The 16447-nt window shown below is 40.7% G+C and overlaps 2 protein-coding genes across 8 annotated transcripts; one reads left to right on the top strand and one right to left on the bottom strand.

Moving 5' to 3' along the window:
• Positions 1 to 1769: 1769 nt before the first annotated feature.
• Positions 1770 to 9823, top strand: SKIC8 (SKI8 subunit of superkiller complex). 6 transcript variants are annotated; one of them, XM_035553909.2, is made up of 11 exons: positions 1770 to 1865; positions 2205 to 2248; positions 2355 to 2382; positions 3093 to 3198; positions 4060 to 4232; positions 5326 to 5474; positions 5673 to 5766; positions 6582 to 6675; positions 7364 to 7456; positions 8073 to 8151; positions 9526 to 9823. In XM_035553909.2, exons 2-11 carry the CDS (start codon positions 2237 to 2239, stop codon positions 9613 to 9615), a joined length of 918 nt encoding a protein of 305 aa, XP_035409802.1. In that variant the 5' UTR covers positions 1770 to 1865; positions 2205 to 2236; the 3' UTR covers positions 9616 to 9823. The 6 variants fall into 6 exon arrangements, with proteins under 6 accessions (XP_035409802.1, XP_050568983.1, XP_035409803.1 ...); XM_050713026.1 differs by having other exon boundaries at positions 1819 to 1865; positions 2148 to 2248; XM_035553910.2 differs by having other exon boundaries at positions 1819 to 1885.
• Positions 9824 to 10658: 835 nt separating this feature from the next.
• DNAJA4 (DnaJ heat shock protein family (Hsp40) member A4) lies at positions 10659 to 16266 on the bottom strand. Of its 2 annotated transcripts, XM_035553904.2 has the most exons (7): positions 16005 to 16266; positions 14230 to 14410; positions 13217 to 13321; positions 12212 to 12439; positions 11902 to 12132; positions 11341 to 11441; positions 10659 to 11256 (listed from the first exon to the last, which is right to left on the bottom strand). In XM_035553904.2, the coding sequence occupies exons 1-7, from the start codon at positions 16134 to 16136 to the stop codon at positions 11038 to 11040; spliced, it is 1197 nt and encodes a 398-aa protein (XP_035409797.1). In that variant the 5' UTR covers positions 16137 to 16266; the 3' UTR covers positions 10659 to 11037. The 2 variants fall into 2 exon arrangements, with proteins under 2 accessions (XP_035409797.1, XP_035409798.1); XM_035553905.2 differs by lacking the exon at positions 14230 to 14410 and having other exon boundaries at positions 16005 to 16102.
• Between the last annotated feature and the right edge of the window lie 181 nt (positions 16267 to 16447).

Genomic DNA, 16447 nt, shown 5'->3' with positions numbered 1-16447 from the left:
TTGTAACATTATTTAAGAAAAATGCATTTAAACACATGTACACTCAAAAAGTATTATTCTGATTAGCGTTAAAACATCCATACAGATACAGAATATGCTAGTGCTCCAGAACAAGGGCAAACATACAGAAACACACTCTTAGTAACCATTCCAAGAAGACAGTTTATCTATAAATCAAACATGTGGCACACTGCTTCAGATTATCCTCTTGATGCACCAAAGCAGCATCTAATCAGCTTTAACTCTTAACAAATACAGATTTGTGTCATAAGTGTTGTAGGAAATAACCCACAATCTCACTCTGCACTTGCAGGAGAACAATAACAACCATTTCCCGTGAAGGTGTAATGTTCTGTGTACAAAGTTAATACCGGTACATAGGAGAACTCTGCGTGATGTGAAAATTCTGGAGGGATTAGAAACACTTTGACTCTCAAAGATTACATGACAGTACCACAGAATTGCAGAACCCAGTCATGGACATTTGAACATAGGGTGAAAGTGGCATATTTTAAGCACAAATTTAAACGAAAAAATTCTTAGGAGAATCCTGGTAGGACACATAAATACACTAATTTACCTAACTATTGAAACAATGCTTTCCAGTGTATCATTAGTAACTGAAATGCAGTGAATTAAAGCAGCTTGCCTTAAAAGCCTCTCAAAGCTCAATCTAAATAATAAGAGAACTAAGGATTCTGTAATTACTTCTAAGAGTTTTACCCAGATTTTCATTCTTGAGTGCAGAACTGTGTTAAGACACATTCAGAATTCGTTTTGGTTGTTACTTCGCTTACTCTGACAAGCTCTATTGATCTCTGTGAGCTTTGTGTACACATAAAGACTGATTAAAAACTGTGAAAGACCACTGATCCTTTGTCTTTAGTTTAAAGCCTCAGGGAAGGCACTTTGTTCTCCTGAACTTTAATTCTGATTGTTTTTCCCAGCTCTAACTTAAGCAGAGGCAGTAAATGCAACATGAAAAAAGTCAGCTTCCAAGAAAAGTCATACCTTTTTTGTCACCCTTCTTTGTCACCACCTTCCTCTCCCTCCCGTGAAATTAAAGCCGACTTCTGCGCTCTGGCTGGGGAAACGGGCAGTGCTGCTCAACATTTACTGCAGCTCCAGGATCCTTGGGAGACGGCTGTTTATGAAGTGACCCAATACCTACGATAAGAAGTAAATTTGAGGCTGTCTTCCCTGACTGGTTGGTATTGCTCCTCCACACCCTTGACAAAAGCCAGCCAGTCTCACTTTTCAGTCAGCAACTTCCAGCCCTGTTGCTGCCCGAGTCCCTCACGTTTTCCACAGCTGCCCTCACGAAACTAAAGTGCATTATTGTTATTTATAGGCCACCCAAAAAATGCTGACTGCTTTTGGACAGGTACAAGCACAGTGACCGGTGTCTCAGCCCGGTGGGGTCGCTGCCTGCGTGTGACGAGCGGGAGAACCGGGGTCGGCCGGGCGGCGAGCAGCCGGCTGCCTCTCAGCGGCCGTGCCCAGGAAGATGGCAGGGCCGGGCGGGCAGCGCCCCGGCCGCGCCGCCAGGCAGCCAGGGAGGAACAGGCGCTCCTCGAGGATCTGCAGCAGCCGGAGGGGACGTGTGAGGGCGGCGGGACCAGCCGGCGGCGCCTTCAGCCCCGCTTTACCTCAGCGGCACCAGGGACGCCGCCGGCGTGAGTCGCTGCCGCGGCGATGCTCGCTGCTCAGCTGAGGCGCAGGGAGCGGAGCCTCCATCGCCACGTGGCGGCGGCAGAGAGCGCGGCGCCGCCACCGCCCCTCTCTATCGTCGCGGCGCCGAGAAGCCCTCATCATTGCGCGACGGCGGCGACAGAAATCCCGGTGGCCTGGCTCGGCACCTTCCGGTACCTCACGGCTCGGACCGGTACCGCACGGCACCTCACGGCCCGTCACGGTCCCTCAGGGCGGGTCACGGCCCCTCACGGCACCTCAGGGCGCGTTTCGGTACCTCACGGCCTGTCACGGCTCGGCCCGGTACCTCAGGGTGCGTCCCGGTAGCTCAGGGCGCGCTGTGGCTGTGAAGGAGGAGTGGTGGTGGCAGGGGTCCTGTGGGGAGGTGGGGGTGCCCCAAAGGCAGCGCTTTCTTCATGCCTTACTCCTGTGCCCACCGCGTTTTCTCCTTCCAGAGTGGTGTTTCTGAGTCAGAGTCTTATTGTTGAGCCTAATGGGTTTTCTCCTTCCAGAGCATTTTTGTTAAGATTGCTTCCATAAAGACATGACCACGCAGGTAAATCAGAACTTAATTTTAAGTGAAGTAATTGTTGGTTTGATATATATACATATATATTTTTTTAGGCTGCTTATGCGTAATACTAATTATTTTTTCTTTCTAGTACGGTATTCTCTTCAAGCAAGAGCAAGGTGAGAAGACACTAATATATATTAAATAATACTGGCTTCATAGGGCAATGTAAAGCAGATATGCGTCTGAGATCACCTGGGTTATGTTTATATGACATGTAAATCTGAATAGCTTAAACATATCTGTGCTGTTTTTCAACAGTGACCTTGGTGAACATAGACCTTGTGTGCTTTGAAACAATAAAAGCGGTGATAAGGCTCCCAGAGCACTGATAGACCTGAAGTGCAAGGGGGTCTGCTGCTAACATTAAACAGGCAATTTTAGCATTACCAAAGCCTATGTGACTTTTTTTGGTGGTTGGACTCTCATATGCTGAAGTTGTCTCAGGAGAAGTCTGTAGGTACTGTGACTAGAGTAGCATGTTCTTGCTGCAGCAGATGCAATAGACTTATGATAAAAAACTCTATGTTTTTTGCCTGATAAACCAGCTACATATGCTTCAAAACTTCCTTTCATAAAAATGTCAAAATACAGCTACAATGTAGATCTTTGTCAGAGCAATCTTAAAATAGTAAAAAAAAAACACAAAAAGGAGCAGTTTCCTGGTTTAAATTGAATTACTCTGTGTCATGTCAAGACATTAATTGGTCTATCTGCTCTGAATATTACATACGTGTCCAGCCTATAATGGGAAGTAAAAATTGGTTGTCATCTTCCATCAAAAGAAACCACCTTAACTTTTAGTTTCTATGTTTATATTCTCTTTTAGCTCACGATGATGCCATCTGGTCAGTTGCCTGGGGAAAGAACAAAAAGGATGGTTCTGAAACAGTGATCTCTGGTTCTTTGGACGATCTAGTGAAGGTCTGGAAGTGGTAAGTGAAGTGCTCCATACTGAATGGTTAAAACCGGTTTTAACCCTGGGAAGTAGTCAGTGTGGACTTACAGCAGTCTTAAATTTCCACAACAGGTAGCATGGCACAGCTCTTGAGCAAGCTTATCTTCATTGGTACATGGTTTTTCTAGGAGTGGTAGCATTCCGATGTGCTTTAAATTGGGAAGAACGCAAACCCTTCTGAAAATATACATTGAATTTTATGTGTCTTCTGCGAGAGAATGGTAGAACTTGATGCATTTTGAAACCAAAGAATTAGAAATGAAGCTTTTTATAGGACAGTGCATTGGGAGCATGTATACTGTGAAAGGAATAATGAGAACAAAGTAAAAGAGGAAATGTTTACCTTCCTTTCTTACTTAAAAAAAAAAAAAATCTTCATAATCCTCATACAAGTGACACTGAAGTGTATTTTTGCAGTTTTCCTCTCTCTTAGCCAGAGCAATATTAAGTCTGTGCTTCACTTTAGTTACTTGAGTAGCTTTGTGTGATATTCTAAAAATGTTTGTCGTTGTTTCATGTTGTGCTGGCAGATTAAGTCTGCTATGCAAATACTCATGTACTGCTGTGTGATGGAGATTTTTGTGGGACTACTTGCAAACTTAAAATGAAGTACATGCTTTTCAGAAATACGATAAATCATTCATTGTTTCTTTCCTTTGAGTACAGCGAGCAATTTGTGCATAGCTGTCCTCACTTTCCATGGGTACTTCTATTTTCCTGTGGTTGACCAGAATTGAGAAGTGTGGGTTAATTTGTTTATTTGTTTTATCTGAGGTAGGATTTCGGTTAAGTACCCCCAGCTATTCATAACTGGCCTTTTCTTTCCCTTTAACAAAAGGAATGATGAAAAATTGGATCTACAGTGGACGTTAGAGGGTCACCAACTAGGTGTGGTATCTGTGGATATCAGCCACACGGGTTCCATTGCGGCATCCAGCTCCCTAGATGCCCATATTCGCCTTTGGGATTTAGAAACTGGCAAACAGGTCAAGTCAATAGATGCTGGTCCTGGTAAGATATCAGTGTTAAACTGTGTGTAAGAAATTTCCTAAACCTAGGTGGTAACTACTGTACATTGTATAATTAGGGTATATGAGATGACTGGGATTTTTTTTAAATCTTTTTTGATTTGCAGAATCTTAAAATCTGAGTGATTTTTATCAATTCAACATAAAGTAATATCAGACGGTTTTACATTTTTACACTATTTATGCTTTTTTAGATATGCTTTTTGTTAGATAAAGCAGAATGGAAACCAGCTTGCTCTTATAGACACGTTAATATATTTTTAAAAATGACACAAACACTTACTCAGACTGGTTTACAAAGAAAGTCTGAGTCTTGATTTCTAGTTATATCTGAATTGAATTTAAGCCATATGTGTGATGCTTATTTATGCAGTACATCCAACCCTAAGGGAGCAAGTCAAAGTAGGGTAAAGCTGAAGTCTAAACTGATGTTGCATTCTCTAAGTTGGAACGCAGGGCCTAAGATTTTATTCTTACTTCATTGATCCATTGGCAGTCCCTTAATTAAGAACAATCTTGGAGTGTTTTAGGTAATTAATCATAAAGAGTACAGAAAAATATGTGAATTACATTGTGCCAGATAAATATATTATGTTACTCTGAAAGGTTTTTTAATTCACTTGCAAGGCATGTTGATCCATGTTACATTCATATATCTGCATGATTCTCCTGCATCTTCTGTGCTTTGCTAACTGCTAGTTGTTGCTTTCTTACACTGGTACAATAGCTGTCAACATGAGGAGAAAAGAACGAATTTATACTTCACATATGCAGCCTTAAACGCTAAATTTGTTGTTGCAGTAGGGCCTACTAAACTTGAGATCTTAGTAGAAAATGTCATCTTTCACTAAACTTAAATAAATGTCTCATGCTCTACTCCATTAAAAGGAAGTTCACATTAATGAGTTTCTATGCTCCTAGAATATTTAGTAGAGTTTGGAGTATTAAGAGTAGCCAGGGATAAATGTCTAAACATACGCATTTAGAACTGACATTGGATAAGGACTAACAACAGTATTCAGCTAACTGAATTGTTTGTTTGTTTGTTTGTTTGTTGTTGTTGTTTTATAATATAGTTGATGCTTGGTCCCTGGCTTTTTCACCTGATTCCCAGTACCTTGCAACAGGAAGTCATGTGGGAAAAGTAAATATTTTTGGTGTTGAAACTGGAAAAAAAGAATATTCTTTGGATACCAGAGGAAAGTTCATCCTTAGCATTGCATATGTAAGAACAGCAACTGATCATCTCTTATGTGAAATATGTGGTAATACGTTATAAACCATTTTTTTTCTTTCATAACTTTATTTCTACGTGATATTGTCAGCCATGCTTTGTGACAAGCCGCTAAGAGCATCGGGAGGGGAGGTACATAGCATAAATTCATACAGTTGTTAAATGCATACTTCCTGTGTTTTATTACAGAGTCCAGATGGGAAATACTTAGCCAGTGGAGCGATAGATGGCATTATCAATATTTTTGATATTGCAACTGGAAAACTTCTGCACACGCTAGAAGGTAATGGTTTGCCTATTTGCAGTACCCAAGTTCTGGCTTCATTCAGGAAAACTGAAGGATATAACCTAAGTTGGAGTTGGATACAACAGCCACAGCATAAATGAATTGACGTTTCTGTCCATTAGATTTTATTTATTCATTTACTTATTTAGCGTACTCTAACTTGCAAAATAAGAGGCAAACTGTAAACTCAGGCTTGTAGCATAAATCCCATCCCTATCTTAAAATATCAAGTCAGTAATGCTTAACTCATTTCTTAACTTGCAGTTGCTTCTTGTATTGTAGTGCACTGCAAGTGAGACTAAGCCAAATCTGTGCTGCTATACATATGATTTTTCTTTTGAATATGGTATCGGATTTATAGCAAAGTATTCCTGTTTCAGAAAACAACTGAACATACTATGTTGTAAAAGATACACATTTTTAAGATGTGTGCTTTTACTGTTCATGCAGATTCTGCCCAGTGCATAATATAGAACCCAACAACTTCAAACGTTAAGAAATCATATTAGAAAACATGACACTTGTCATATTAGAAAGCAGTGTGAGCTCAGAAAATTATGTTTTCCTACATCACTTCTAATTAAGATCCTCAGCTGAAAAGAGTACTTTTATGTTGCATTGGACATGCTTTAACTTTTAAAGCTCAGAATTACTGCCAGTTTCCATTGTATGTTGTGTGAAGAAACCAGCAGAGGCATAGAGGTTGCTTTCTTTTAACAGGGAATGCTGTTCTGATGTAACTCTCAGTACTATTGCTGCCATTAGTAAGCAGTAGAGATAAATTCTGAGCCATGCAAAACTTTGAATTTCAGGTCATGCGATGCCTATTCGTTCACTGACATTTTCTCCAGATTCTCAGTTACTTGTAACTGCTTCAGATGATGGCTATATCAAAATCTACGATGTGTGAGTTTTCATTTTGCAACATATGCTAACAGTAAAGTAACTGTTCGAAAAAGCTGATGACGTAAAAAATGTAATTCCCTTTGGCTTCTGGAGAATTCTTTATTGAATAAGTAACCTTAGCTTAAATAATAAAACATTAAATCCTGCATTTTTTAAGAAGTACATAGGTAGATGATAGTCTTAAGTTTGAAATCAATTTTCCTCATATTTGGCCCTGTAAGCAACAGGCTAATTGTTTTGTATATCTGTCTGATGTGTTTGTGTTTGTACATCTGAAACATCAGTACCTACCTGAAGTGACATTGTTTACTTTTCTCCAAAAATTGGAGCCAAAAATTGGAGGAGTTTCCTGGGGAGGAAAAGGCACTGATTCAGTCATCTTCACTCCCCTATACCTGCATTACTGTGCATTCTTTATAGAAGTTTTCCAGGCCAAACTGTTTTGTCCACCTGTGCATCTTTGTAGTGACCTCTTTTTAAGTTTTGAAATGGAAAACCAGAACCTATTGCAACACAAGACAGCTTGGTTGAAAAAATGTCCAGATCCAAATGTCCTCCTTCCATGATCCTTCCATTGAACTATTCGTGACTGTGCTAATTACGGTATATTCTAGTTGTTTTTTCCCTGGAATTCACAAACCAAATGTTGATCTTGTAATTCTGTGTTCTAAATTTGTTCTTCCTACAGACAGCATGCAAACTTGGCTGGCACATTAAGTGGTCATGGATCCTGGGTATTAAATGTAGCATTTTGTCCTGATGATACCCATTTTGTTTCCAGGTAATGAGGATTTTAAACTCTTATGCTTATTTAAAAAAAAAAAAAAAGTTTTATATTTATAAATGGAGATTAATCAGAAAGTAGATGTGTTCAAACTGCAGTGAAATCTGTAATGGAGTAGCAAACATTACAATAAAAGACTCGAGCCAATTTCTGATGTGATAGCAGTTGTAGTCAATACTATTTTATAGTGTAAGTCATCTCACTGCAGTGTAGTTCCCTACAAATGAAAAATATTTTAACGAAAAAGAAGGGCAGTTGGATTCTAAATATCTGAAAAGCTGCTGTTAAAAAACAAGGACAACCTAATGTAGTAGTAGTACATGTTGATTTGAGTTGAACTGTCTTAACAACTCTTTTAAAACAGCTTAGACAGTTGGGGGACCCAGTATATGTAATAGGCGTTTCTTGATCTTTGGATCAAGAATTTTCAAAGAATTTTCTGGCTAAAACAGGAGTCCTCATTTTCACATTGCAGATACTGAAACAGTGATGTATCTTAAAGGTTACTGGGACCTGGTGGAAGATGTAAATCTTTGTTAATTTATCCCTATCTTTTAAGCTCTGAAATAAACTATAGTTAATCTATTAACTTAATTTTTGATTACTTTTCCAGTTCATCTGATAAAAGTGTAAAAGTTTGGGATGCTGGAACAAGAACCTGTGTTCACACTTTCTTTGACCACCAAGATCAGGTATGTCACCAGCTTAAAACTGTCTGGTCTACCGTCACTTAATCTAAATTACCGTAAACAGGAAAACTTAAGTTGTGCAGTTGTGCGTGCTTGTGCTTAAAAGTGGAGTTGGACTTCAGCTTGTTATAATGAAATCTTAAAAACTGCAATTTTTAGGCACTTAACATCAATCTAATACTCCAAGAGTGGTATAGGTTGAGCTCTTCCACAGAGCCCGTTTTTACAGGTCTAAAACAAGGGCACTCCTGAGGGGCCAAATGGTTTCGTATCAGACTGTATTTTTTATTTATATGGTCTTATTTATTTTTATCACTTACATAGTGTGTGCACGTGTAAGGGGGAGGCGGTTATTTAAAAAGATGGTATTTTTAAAAAATGTTTGAAACTATCCTTGAAACGCTGTTTTACTCAATTATAGCTTTTCTTCAGCAAAAGTAAAGAGGTTACTTTTTTTCCAAATGTTAGGTGTTAAGTAGAACAAGGCTGTATTTTAATGTTTAAGAGAAGACTTAAGAAGGGAAATTCCTGCATATTTAGGCTCTTTCTTCCACAGTACTTTTTTGCTGGTAACCCCCTTTTCAGATATCTGCACCTGTGAGGATTTTGATACCAAGTATAATTGGATTTCTAGTGTTGTTTCAGTTGTAGTTACATGGATTTGTGAAAGGCAGGGCTGCGTCAGCCCCCTGGAAGGAACACTTGATCCCTCTCGTTTTTAGGTACCAAAGCAAAATGGCGTATGGGGTTTCCCCCAAAACATGTTGTTGATACAGCTATTTTGTAATTTTGTGTTAATGTGCTGGATAGACTTCATTCTTCTTGATGTTATCCTAATGAAAGGGATGAGTGAGAGTCGTTTACAGGTTTTGAAGTTTTTAGTTCAAGCCAGAGGACTGACCTGAACTTCTCTTGGTTTTGCACTGGTAAGTAAATGACTCTCAATTAACCCAAGGATAAACTTGATCATTCTTTATCATATGCTGCTTCTCAGTCTGCATGAAAAGCAGTTCAAAATACACTCAAGAAAAGATGGAAGCTAAGAGTGAAAAAGTTAAGTCAGATTTATGCTAACCAGGGCAAGTACACTTTGGTATTTTTCAAGTATCTTAAGGCTGCATAATCTGCAGTCAATAGGAACTGAAAGTAAGAACCTACCAGGCAGCTAGAGGTCTCATCACTTGTTACAAGCCTCATAACTTGTTAAAGCACAAATTGTAACTGTATCAGCTCTGATAAGGTGTTCTTAAATAATCCTCTTTTGGTTGGTGTAGTTGATATACATTACTTGGTGCAAAGATAAATAAACACTTGTTATAAATACTTGTTTTGTCTCACTACCTCCCCTGTATCATCTTCCCTATGTCCTATTTGCAGGTTTGGGGAGTGAAATACAATGGAAGTGGGTCCAAAATTGTATCTGTTGGAGATGACCAAGAAATCCATATCTACGATTGTCCTGTTTAAATGTCTTGATTAGAGCCTTTGGTTAACTTCTGTGGCAGTTCTTAGAAACACTGCAATCCTTGTTTTGTTTTTTTATTTAGTAAAAAGCATTTTAGTAATGCTTATCTGCTTTCCCACTGAAAAATCAGCTAAATTTATATGCCATCTTTATTGTTTAGCATGAAATAAAGCTTTACTTTTCTAAAATAAAAGCTACAGTTTCAAGTAACCTGTAACTAATCCTTGGAAAAATGTATTTTTGGGAATATGCAGTCATGGGTGAGATAACTGGTCAGTTAATCTACCACTGGTATTTCTTCCTGGCTTTCCCACGTAAATAGAGCTAAAAATTGTTGACCAGCTTGAACAAGCTTATTTTAGGAAAAGGAAGCGTGACTGAGATTATGATAGCCTTTGCTCATCTTAATGTTGGTCCTCTGTGGGGGATAGGGTCATTTAAGTTGAACACCTGTTCCAGCCATTGTATGGTGACAGGGGGCAGCTTCATCATGGTTCAGTTTCACTAATGGGTACTATTGTTCTCAACCCTACTTCAATACAAATGCTGCTTTTATAAAGACACACAAAATAGAATTTTACTTGGCTATCCTGGCATAGTACAAAGCAGCAACAGTATATGCAAGGCACAGCCTTTTGTTATAGTATTCATTTTATTTAAAATGTGAGTACCAAAGCCCTAGGAAGTATATAACACCACCTTCTAGGAAAGCCTGAGATAAAGAGCATAGGTTTCTGAAAGAGATCAGTTTTGGGGGGAAGTAGCTCTGGCTAAATCATTCTGAAGTCATGCACTGTATACATAGGAGAGAGATACTTCATAACCTCCTTATTACACTTACACAGAGTTAAGCTGATGAAAGAAGCCTACTCTCATCTGTAGTTAAGGAAGAGAATGAAGTAGTGGGGCAGGAATAAAATACTCTTGAAATACAAAGTTAGCTGGCTAACTGAGTGCATACACCAAGACATCAAAATTAGTTCAGAAGGAACTTAGAGAAACAGGTTTACAAAGACTAGCTTACAAAGCATGAAGAGAAAAAACGAAATGTGAAGTTCTATTTATTAGAAGTAACTTCAGCTATGTTTTATTCTATGAAATTAATTTCCAGTATGAAAATATTTACATAAGACACTCCACTTCTTAGCAGTATTGCCAGAGTCTTATATAAATAGCATAGGTGAAATAAAGTGAGAACCTTCACAGCACAAGAAGACGTATACCAACTCAGTTGGTTCTCAGCTGTGTGACATTTGCTTTATATATAAAGACAAGAACACAATATAAATTAGTTACAAAAAAGTGATACTGACAGCGCAGCAACTCAATTTGCTGAACACAAAAACCAGAAGCAGTGGCTATTACAGCCATGCAGTTTTCATTGTGAAAATTTACATTTTAGATGATAGCCATTCCACCTCGCTTTAAGATGTCTGACATTGTACACCTGTTCTTGGACCCTCTTCATCTTCTTCATATGCTTCTCCCCCACTGTTACGGTAGGTTTGCTCACTAGGGTCAAAATCTTCAAGGTCTACCTGATCCATCTCATCTGTAATCATAACATCTTCTCGTGGAGGAAGCAGAGCCTCCAACAGACTGAGTTTCTCCCTTGGAAGCCAGTGGTGCTCTGGGAACTGGACCTACAATTGTATTTTTTTTAAACAAATAGTTACTCCTGACGCTAATAGACTTCTTTGCTACAGAAAATCAAGTAGTCAACTTACCAAAAATTGTATAATTAAGCTGCCTTTGTCCATTGGAGATTTGTAGATAGGCATCCCTTCATTGTAGATACATTTTAGGTCACCATGTTTTATCACTTCACCTGCACAAATGTCAGGAGTTGTAAGCCATCTTACATGACAGAGGTTTCATAACCAATAAAAACAATCTTTAGGTTACAAAACAATCTATAGAAAACAGCACATACTGAAGCACACTAAAAGCAAAGTAAGAAAAACACCAAATAAAAGTTTGAGTATTTCCTCTACTGTAGGCAAATCAGCTTTTCTTAAAAACAGCCTCCAGGCTGAATTAGCAGATAATATGTAAGTTTCTGGCCTCTCGTGGCCTGTATCCTGCAACTGAAGTAGTGACTTCCTAAGAAGCATTTGACAGCTTCAGCTGTAATTCTGCATGCAATGTTTCAGTTCTTAGTTTTGCCACTCCTGATTTAAATGACTGCAAGCACAGTTTGGATTTGTTGCATCAGCTGATTAAGAAACAGCTCTAGCACAATCCAAAAGACAAGCAGTTTGCATGGCATCAGAATTCCGAAGACCTACCTGGCCTAGATGATATGACAAGGACTCTGTTGTCAAGAGTTTCAATAGTCTTTTTGAAGCCACATAAAGCCTCCGAGAGTTGAATTCTCATTTTTGTAATTAAGTCATGCCCTCGCCTCTGAAAGACACCGTGATCCTTTTGATCAAGTACAATTATAACATCACCAGGCTCCAGATCAGGCTCCTGGTCACCTTCTCCATGAAATACTATCTTCTGACCATCTTTCATACCTGCAGAAGAAAAGCAGTTTACTCTCAATGGAATTATTAGAATGGGATTAGGGATGCAGAACAAATACATGTCTCTCACCTTTATCAACATGAACTTCAATGATCTTTTTCTCTCTTACAACCTTACAGCCATTGCAGTTGTCACACCTGTCCTTTGGATTTATTCTTTCACCTTGGCCTTTGCATTCTGGACACACAGTTTGGATTTGCTGTACCATGCCAGGTCCAATCTGCTGAACTAGAACTTGCATTCCTCTTCCTTTACACACAGGGCACTTTTCTACTGCCCCTCGCTTTCCACCATAGCCTTCAACGAAAGAAGTTAAAGGTGATCTCAGGGGGAAAAAAGTTATTCTACAATAGTCAAGCTACAACTCACTGACTTCAAGAGAACCTCTGAGCAACTTAAGTAGATCTGTAATGCAATTCCAATTTAATTAGAATTTAGTTTACATGACAAACATGCCCCACAAGTTAGGAGTTTTAACATACAAAAGAGAAAGCCAACTTCTCTACTCACAGCTCATTTTATTAGTCTCTCCCTTCACTGCCAGCCCTCTTCCCTCCTCCCCCCCCCCCAATTATCTTGATTTTGAATCAATCATCAACATACAGCCTTCCAGAGCTAGATTTACCATTAACACCTTGGTAAGAATCTGTTTAGTAAAACCAAAAACATACTAAGATACGAGACTACATTAAGATTTACCTCAGTGAAGATCAGGCATTATGGATGCTTAAGAGGTGTAAAATGAGTTGCACAACTCAAGCTACACTTCTACTGCCAGTTATTCAAGAAAAAGTTTAACAAAACAGCTGTTTATTAAAGCTTCTGATTCAAGTATTTAATTAAAGCGCCCTTAATGATAATTTATTGAGAGTTCAAGTCTGCCATTAGACCAATGTCTAGGAAGAGGGCCTTACTCTTGGCTGAACACTGGCATAAAGCAGCCTGATTTGGGGGGGGGGAGGGTGGGAAGGAGAAAAATATATTTAAAAAAATCATACTTCATTCCTAGCCCTCCACTATGTTCTTCATGAAAATCTTGGAATAAGAGGTGTTTGAAACCACTGCTTATTTTACCTTCACATTTCCCACAGATAACATTCTTCTGCAGTGCCAGTTTCCTTGTAACACCGTTATATAAGTCTTCAAGAGATACACCTAACTGGTGCACAACATTCTTGCCTTGGAAAAACAGAGAAAGAAAGATTAATTCTGGTTCAGCTACTGGGAGGACTAATGCTTATTTAAAGGCTTCTATACTTGTTCATACATGCAGTCTCACTGAAGAAATGTTAAGTTCATTCCAGACTTTGAACAGAGCTCAGCCCCCTTAAAAGCATGTGCAGTTCCGTCAGCTTCCACTAAGCTGCACCCACTTAGGTCAGAACGAAGTTGAGCTGTAGTTAAGTAAAGCATCATTAAAGCCACCCAACCCCTCCTTCTACCCATAATTTTATAAGCTTAACCAAAACAGAAAGATGCAAGGACACTACCAGCTTCAGATCTAGTCAATTCAGAAATTGCTGTTAGGCCTACCTATGTATTTCCATGCCACTTCATAGCATGATTTCAAAGACATGTCACCAAGTTACTACTTGCTCTTCCAACAGGCATTGGGAATGAACAGGAAGAAATCATTATGGGCTTTTGGCAACAGTACGTACTCAGTGCCACATAATTTCTCCCACATCTTTTCATGGGATTCAACGTTAACTTAAGTTGATGGTGTCCTTTGAAGCAAGTTGCCCAAAGCATATGAGCAAGTGAGGCACAAATTTAGAAAGGAGGTAACTTAAAACTTATCTGCTAGCCATCTTGACAAGTATTTCCCCCTCCCCTAAAAATTGCCCATACCCATTTTAACAAAAATAAGCACAACTAATCAGAAAGACTGCTATAGCTACATCATGTTATCTACTTTATTAGAATCTTACTACTAGAATAACTAAAATTCATAGGTTACTTGATCTATTAATTCAACTAGTAAAACCCACACTACGTGCACTTAGCAGAACAGCAGTACCAGAGCACACGTGTTTTATGCTTAAGTGCATGGTTAGAATTTCTAGAACTTGTTTAGAACTGTGTACCTCTTCTCTCTCTATTCATTCGGCCTCCACCACCAAAGAACATGTCAAAGATGTCCATGGGTGAAGAGAAGCTGCCGCCACTCAGGCCTCCTTCTTTAATAGCCTGCTCCCCACCCTGGTCATAGAGGTCCCTTTTCTTTGGGTCCGACAGAACTTCATATGCCTGGGATATGAGTTTAAACTAAAAAGAAAAAAGAAGCTCTGAACAACTATGACCAAGAGGAAAAGTAACCCTCTCATGTGCAACTCAATCTTCAGATTGAGCCACTACAATACTCTTGCAGTGTTTGGTTTTTTTCCAAGAGCAAACTCCCTCAACAATAGAGCCTAATAATACACTTTTGTCCAGGAAAAACAGCCGTCTTCTCCCTCCCACCCATCAGCATATTACACACAAACTTCGAGTCACATCCAACTTACAGGCATATGCCAACTGCCCCTTCGATGTTCATGGGTTGCTAACGAACCTGTTTAGGAAGGGATATGATGCTATCCCTTAAGTCTTGGGGGTTCCCAGATGCTCACTGGCCACAGCAGCACTAGTCACTCTAGAGCTACACAGGGATCTTTCATGGCTGCTGAGCTCCTATATCCAGCTAAAATTAAGCAAATGTTTAAATGACAAAGCACTGGTTTAACTGCAAATGGAAGGAATTTGGATACACATCAAAACATCAACCTTATCCAAATATGTTACATTCTTTAAAAAGCCATCCAAAGGCTCCTATTACTAAATCTTATTACTAAAATAACCCATTTTTCAACGTTATTTTGTATTACTGAAATGACTTGCTCATTTTCAACATGATTTACTTATGACCAGGTAAACTGGCAGACCAAAAATAAAAGCATTAGAAGTTAACTTAGCCTATGTTACTATTTAACTAGTTTAGGTTTGTGAATTACTATATTAGATACACAATTATTGTGTTTCCTTTCTTACATTAAGATATTAATTATCAGGCCCATTTCTATGTAAATAAACCTATAATTCAAGTTTGATTTGTTTTCCGTAGTTCTCCAGTTGCAGAGCTCTTTTATTCTCATACACAACGTAGAAAGCTGAGTGGGTCTCTCTTTTTAAATAAAACAGATGTGCTGTAAACAGTCCACTCATGGTTCAGCCCAATGGAATGACTTCCTCTGGGTAGTTACCCTATCCATCTGCATTTGCGGCTCCTCTAAAGGACTCATCCTGTTCATAGGCACAAATTCATCCACTGCAACCCCAGCGTGCACAGTAGTGCTGGCAGGTAGATCCAGTTTTGACCTTCACAACATCTAATACAACACGACGACCATTAAGGCAGCAGGAGTCCTTCTAGCTTTGCCTGCTTCAAAAAGCATCACTGCTAAGAATGAACTCCTCCTGGCAACTGTAAGGAATGGTGAGAGCAATAACCACAGAAAGGAGCCGCCATATCCACTTCTCCTCCCCAACGTGACCTCCTGCCGTGGCCGAGCATCAGGCCTGCTGCCAAGCCGAGATCTCTTCACCCACTTTGCAAACCCGCAACCTTCATTCATCCCGGGTGCCGCTGGAAGGGCGCTACGTCCGTCCTCCTGCTAGAACAGAGGAGCTCCCCCAGGCGGCAGGGGGCCGGGCAGCTCCGCGCCAGCCCCAGGAGCCGCCACCTGGAGGCCGCCCCGCGGCCCCGCATCCCCTGCGGAGTGGCCCAGAGGCCTGCAGGCGGCGGCCACGCGGGGCCTGCCCGGCCGAGGCAGCCCCAAGCCCCGCCGCGACCCCCGGCCCGGTCCCGGTCCCGGCCCCGTACCCGCTCGCCCTCGCTGGGGTTCTTGTCGGGGTGGTACTTCAGCGCCAGTTTGCGGTAGGCGCGCTTAATCTCCTCGGAGGAGGCGGTGGGCTTCACCTGCAGGATGTCGTAGTACTCTGTCTCCTTCACCATGGTGCCCTGCCCTGCGGGAGACGCACCGCGCTCACCACCCTTCACTGCCCCAGGCCCGCCGCCCCACTCAGCGCCGTCACCCCCCGGCTTCGCTGCCTGCCCGCCCGCCCGGATCTGCGCGAGCCCCGCCTCTTCCGCGCCTTTTATAGCGCCGCCAGCCGAATCTTCTGGAATGACGCCGCCGGACGTCACGGCCCTGGAACGGTCTAGAATCCCTGCGCGTGACGTCACCCCCGGTAACTGGGGGGGCGGGGCCGGCCCGGGCCGGGCTTCAGCCGCCGCCGCCCGCTGGGGCCTCAGGGGAGTTCGTT

The sequence above is a fragment of the Cygnus atratus genome, chromosome 11 (assembly GCF_013377495.2).
Source record: "Cygnus atratus isolate AKBS03 ecotype Queensland, Australia chromosome 11, CAtr_DNAZoo_HiC_assembly, whole genome shotgun sequence".
NCBI lineage: Eukaryota > Metazoa > Chordata > Aves > Anseriformes > Anatidae > Cygnus > Cygnus atratus.
The sequence above is the reverse complement of the archived record's forward strand: the minus strand, read 5'-3'. Positions and strand labels throughout refer to the sequence as shown.